This window comes from Merops nubicus, unplaced genomic scaffold (genome assembly GCF_000691845.1).
Source record: "Merops nubicus isolate BGI_N331 unplaced genomic scaffold, ASM69184v1 scaffold51131, whole genome shotgun sequence".
Lineage (NCBI taxonomy): Eukaryota > Metazoa > Chordata > Aves > Coraciiformes > Meropidae > Merops > Merops nubicus.
The window spans coordinates 5131-11107 of NW_008587250.1; the positions used below are offsets into that span (position 1 = coordinate 5131).

The 5977-nt window shown below is 45.5% G+C and overlaps 1 protein-coding gene across 1 annotated transcript in view; it reads right to left on the reverse strand.

The window, feature by feature from the left end:
* EXD2 (exonuclease 3'-5' domain containing 2) overlaps positions 1–5304 on the reverse strand; it is a 9407-nt gene extending 4103 nt beyond the window's left edge. The window contains exons 1-4 of the mRNA XM_008948844.1: positions 4966–5304; positions 3774–4030; positions 2829–2955; positions 1721–2046 (exon numbers count right to left, since the gene is read on the reverse strand). Of these exons, the coding sequence (XP_008947092.1) occupies positions 1721–2046; positions 2829–2955; positions 3774–4030; positions 4966–5304 (1049 nt within the window). The remainder of the gene's footprint in view (positions 1–1720; positions 2047–2828; positions 2956–3773; positions 4031–4965) is intronic.
* Positions 5305–5977: the final 673 nt, after the last annotated feature.

A 5977-nucleotide genomic window follows, 5' to 3' on the forward strand; every position in this document is an offset into this window, starting at 1 on the left:
TGTCCCTCTCCTGTGTTCCTTTGCGCTTGGCGTTGCGGGGGTGTGGGGAGGGGGTTAACAGAGAGCATTTGTTACTGTTCTGGGGGTGGCCCTGACCCCAGACCGTGGCACTTACACTGCCAGCCTCCTTCAAACAAAACTGAAGAAGGGAGCAGGCTGGGCTTGAGGAGCACCTGTGAGGAACTGTCCAGGAATACAGACATGTCACGAGTCAGTATGGAAAAGTTTCTTCTCTCCAGTGTGGCTGAATAAATATGTAGTCAGCAGAGCTCTACCAGCTAAAAAGGTTGATTCACAGGCTGTGTCATCTGACAAAAGATTTCTTCTGAGTTCCATGGGAAGAAGTACCCAAAAAAACAATAATGACACAGGAAGTCTCCTTCCACAAAGTATCTGCAACTGAGCTGATTGGAGTACTTCCCACCTTTAAATTAATAAATATTAAAACTAAGCAGGCTTATAGAAAGGAAGAGTGGAAAAGGACTTTTAAAATCACATCTCATCTTACTACAGACCAGAGCCACACTGCTGGAGATAGCTGTAAAAAAAATCAGTGAGTCTATGGATCGCTCATGAAGTCAAGCACAATTAAAACCAATAAATAAATAAACAGATATAGGAAGATCTCAGTTTAGCTTGGAATGCAATTTTGTTTAAATTTTAATCTTCCCATGATCTGCAGTCTTTCTGTTTTGTATGACACAGGCTCCAACGAAGGAAAAAATAAAGTCTGGAGGGATTTGCTGTGTGCCACAATACTGCTAATGACTGCTAATGAAATCAATATTATTGACTACACTAAAACATCTCCATTGCCAAGCCAATAAACTTGAAAAGGAGAAAACAAATGAAATAAAATGTCTGGTGTTCTTTCCAAATGGTAATTACAGACAATTTTAGTTCCCACATCCAGTGATACATTTTATTAACTTGTATCCAAACAAAACCAAACATACTAGCTCTCCACATCTTCCACTGCATTGAGCTTCAAGAGGCTTCTCCAGCTTGTTTTAATTTAAAAACAATTGAACTCTTATTAGCAAAAGGTCATAATAATTTAGGATTTGCTCCATAAAATCTCCTGGGGCATGGGGATCCTGAGTGCAGCAACAAGGCCGGAGTAGTACTGCCCCCTCCTCTCTCTCCCTGGCCAACACAGAAGCACAGTGCCTCAATGCTGCCCCAGATTGTTCTGTCCTGTGCCCTCTGGCACCTCATGGAGTGTCCACCCCTCCTAACCTCAGCTGTCAGCTCTGCTCAGTACCCCAACATCTCTGTGGCCACAGTGGCCAGAGTACAAACAGCACTCTGTGAGGCAGATCCTGCCCAAAGGACAAGCTCTGTGCAGTTGCCACCTTCTCCCTGAAGGAGACCAGGCACAGCTGCTTGAGCAGTAAATGCCACCAGGACAGCCAACCACCTCCTGCTGGGACTCTGCTCTCCAGATAATGCCTCCACAGGAGAAGAAAGAGAAAAAAGCTGAACACAACCTCACCACCTGCTCATGACCTGGTACAGATCCAAGTGCTGCCCATGCTTTCAATACTAGTTTCACTCATTTCACTCTGAGGGCAATGAGGACAACAAGAACACAATCAGGCTCCCATAACTGTTAGGTCCCATTTTTCCTTTCCTAGCTCATATTACCCACTTTGTTTAATGAGGCAGCACTCAGTCGTCCATCTGTGGTGTAAAGAGTAAAATGTGCTCACAGCCTTACCGTGCAGAATACCCCACGCCCAGAGGCTTTCTCTTCTGCCTCCGGGGATCTCTCACTTGCTGGCTGCCAGAGGGATGGCCATTCACCGAAGATTTCCGATGCTTTGTCTTCTGAGGGGATCGTCCCTCTCCATTCTTCTCCTCTCCCGTGTTGCCACTCCTTCTTCCTCTAAATGGGACATCCACCAAGCCCCGGCATTGACTCAGTGCTTTCTCCCAAGCAGCGGTGGAGTCTACACCTTCAGGCGTAGCAGGGAGGCTGGTGAACCCCAGCAGATGGAGGAACAGAGCCACTGAGACCTGGGCATCCCTAGCAGCATAGAGAACCTGCAGAAAAATGTAAACGACAAGATATGACAAACAACAACCACTCCCAAACATCAGCCTTTAACACTTGGTACAGTAAAGCCAGAAGCTGGATTTATTTCCTTTTGAAGTTAAGGCAAAGTTCTGGCAGTTGAGTGACACTTTTCTAAAATCACCACATTCCCAAATTTAGGGTCAGTCAGACTTGAAATACTCATGGATGCCCCCAGGAACTTCAAGGGGCTGAAAAATATTCAGGTCAGGCAGGCCTCCTGTCCCACCAAGCCCTCCCTAACTAATCAAAACTGCTTTTCGACCTCTTGTCCCCGACTATTCGATGTGATTATTTATCCTGACACTCCCTCTACTGGTCACTGATTTTGTAGACGCCTGCAGCACGACTAAAGAAAGTAATCACAGAAATCATAATGTCAAAGATGGTGAACGTGGTCTCCAAGGTCCCTCTCTAATCTTGCACTGACTGCTACAGATTGGAGGAAAGAAAATAATAAAAAGGAGAGATTTTGGGTGTACAAACACTTCTTCAAGGGATCTTGCCTCAAAGATCTTTCAAGACTAAAGGAAAACAAGGGTCAATAGTCCAGGGAAAATGGCAGAAAAATATCTTCACAGAAAAGGAGGGAAATGCAGGCACAGAGTCTGAAATGAACTTCAGACCATAGTTACATGTGAGGTGTTGAGGCAGAGCTTGCAGAAGGCTCAGGTCACCCTGTTGTAGTGCCTCCTCTCTACTAAGGAAGGTTGCTTTCAGTCCCAAAACACAGTTGAAGTGGAAGACACACCTGATCTTGTGTCAGTTCTTCTGCCTCCCAGTTGCTGCAACGCACGTGAGGAGACTTGTCAAGCGGGCAGTTCAGGACTTTTTCAGCTAAAGACTTAAGGCTAAGGCAGTTGTGAAGTAGAGCCTTCCTTCAGTTTAAAAAAGAAAGTGAAACAAACATATTAAAAACAAAACCACACACCCATGCAAATTCAGATGGCCTCACACGCCCTGAACCTGCCAGAAGACAATGCACATGATACAGGATTCCCACTCAAACAGCACACAGCTGCCTGTCAGCTGCACAGCCCCTCTCTCTCCCCTCTGCTAAAATCTCCTTTCTAGATTTAGTAATTATCTACTGCCTGCGATATGCAAAACAGGCAAGGCTGGCAGTTGGCAACGTTTAAGGCTGAAGTGTTTGGCTCTGAACTACCTCCTTCCAAAATAAAGAGGTCTATCCTAGAGTGACAGACCAGCAATTCATGAGGAGCATGACAGCCAGGAACAACTCAGAGGAATCCTGGCCACTAGAGACAAGAGGTCCATCCTCAGTGCTAAAAAGGCACCATCAGGTCAGCAAACCCACGCCCCAGATCACTAACAACACGCTCAAGCATACAGATACTCTACATGAAGAGTGTTCTAAAGTAAAACATTTTATTTTAGGAAGAATGAAGGATGAGAAAAAGGCATCATAACTGTAATCTTTCAATGGAAGTACTGTCATTAACAGAGAGAAAATCAGAGCTGGTTTATTTGGTTCTTTTTCAAGAAATCCTGTAATTCAACAGTTCTACTTACGTGTCCCTGGCATGCAGCTGGTGATGCCCATCCTCTAAAATCCCCCCTGAGAACTCCAGAACTATCTGCCTGGTATTATTCAGCATATGCAAATTACTTTAAAAAGTATTTTCCAGCTCCAGTGATGCCTCAAACAGAGCTGCCTCTGTCTTCAGACACTCACCGCTGTCTCATGGCTAAGTACCGGAGATCCACGCTCCCTTTGACTGGAAGACCATAATCGTGAAGCAACCTGCAAGCATCTTCATAGCATCCTACCCCAACTTTCAACACAGCACTATCTGCCATGATGTCCAACAGGGTCTTTGGGACAGTGTGGCCACTGGCAACAAGCCTGAGCAATCGAACAAGAACGCAGAGGCCACTGGAAGAAGCCATCTGCAGGAGGGATACGGGATTTGCTTTTCCCTCCACAGATACCTGAAACAAGGACAAAAAGCAGAGTCTGGGTTACACTATCATTAGCAATATTGGAGCTAGAACAAACTGCAAAACAGGACACTGAAGACATGAAAAACCTATCAATTTATACAGTCAAGTATTGTCACATGCCTCCAAAATTTTACTGCAAATGATGTGCTCTATTTCACAGGATTACTGTCCCCAAGCTACTTCTTGCCACACTCCTACAAGAGAAACTTTCCCCCTTTCACCCTTCCCCCTCATAGCTGAGCTGGGAGAAGAAATCAGACCATCAGAGGAGAAATTTCGTAAACCACATCAGCACAAAGCCACCCTCTACCTAAATGTTCATGGTAACCACATTGTTTAACTGTGGCTTGTACTAAGGACACGGTGGGTGAATAAATTTCCATCCAAAATAATGGCACAGCCAGGCTTTATAAATGACTCAAAACCTGTTTTGAGAGTTGACACGGGCAAACATAAAAGCTGAAGATGGACTTTGCTTTCTGATAGTCCCAGTGAGTTATATCTACACATCAGTATTATCCTCCTTTTTGGGTTCATTATCCTTAGGAAACTGTTTCTTAAGTATGTAGCTGGATTTAAAAGTGTAAACCCAAGCTACTTCTAGTAAATTACCTTTAAAGAGATATACAAAACACATAATGTTATTTTTAGCCATACAATTATCCCTACGTTTAGCATAGTCAATTTATCCCAGGAGTTCAGTAAACGAATACAGTGAGAGACTTAAAAACTCACAGTCAGCACGCTTAAACATGAGAACAATCAAAATTAGCAGCTACTTCACTGCTGTCGTGACAGATAGTCACACAGGCAGTTTCAATTGTCAGTCCTATTGTATCCGTTTAAGTAAAAGAATCACCCCACCCTCAGCAATTTCCCTTGCAATTTGGAATCTAAAGGAGAGGGGTTTCTGGATCACTCACCCACTCACAATCAATCCCAAGCACCGGCCACTTCTCCAGCTCCTTCTTCAGCAAGGGTTCAACACGATCCCACTCCTCCTGCTCTGAAACTATCACTATGTGCGCACCAAGGGTCCTCTCTACCCAGGGAAAGGTGGGAGATCTGGAGAAGGAAAGCACCTCCTTATCCTCTGCCTTAATCAGTTGCTCATCTCCCGAGTTTATCACCACTTCGTCTCGCTGCCTGCTACAGCATGCTTTTCCTTTCCGACGCTGGGTTGCTTTCCAGAAAATCAGGCCCCCCACTGCAACACCCAGCAGGGTCGCCAAAGTAATCGTCACCGCTGTTTGCTTGGGCATTTTTTTAAACCCCCTTTTCCCCCCTCAAAACGGCATTGTGGGATTTTATCATGGCCTGCAAAGAAAAACGAGAGAAGTGGAAATTAAAGACAACTTCGCAGAATGTGTTTAGAAGTACTAAATACACCCACTGTTATCATTGCAAGGTTCTTAGCCACAGCCCGTGCTCCTGGCAGAAGAAGGATCGAGTCCCACCTCAGGGGTCAGGGGCTGGGCTGCTGCAGTGGACTGGGCACTGACAGGAGACTCAGTGCTGCTGTTGATCCCACCACCGAAAAACTTAAAGGGAATCCATTGGTTTATACTGGGGCAACTGGATGCTTGCACAAACTCTGACATTCTAAAAGTAAACTAGGCGAGGCTATTACCAACGTCTTTTGGATCCGTTTGGAACCGTATCAACCTAAACAAGGACGAGACGAAATTACTACGAAACAAGCGTGCCCGTTCATGCGTTAGTGAATCACAGGCACTGCCCGTTCCACTCACATCCATACTAAGGCTCTTCAGACAAAAAAAAAAAAGCCCCGAAGCAGCAGCATCTACTGAGAACATCGCCCACTGCTATGACAGAGAAGCTCAGCTCCCCTCCCGCACACCGAAACCAGCCCAGCTTCCCAGCCCACCGCGTTGTTTTTAAAGGCCTGCGCTGTGACCCCAGGCACACACACAC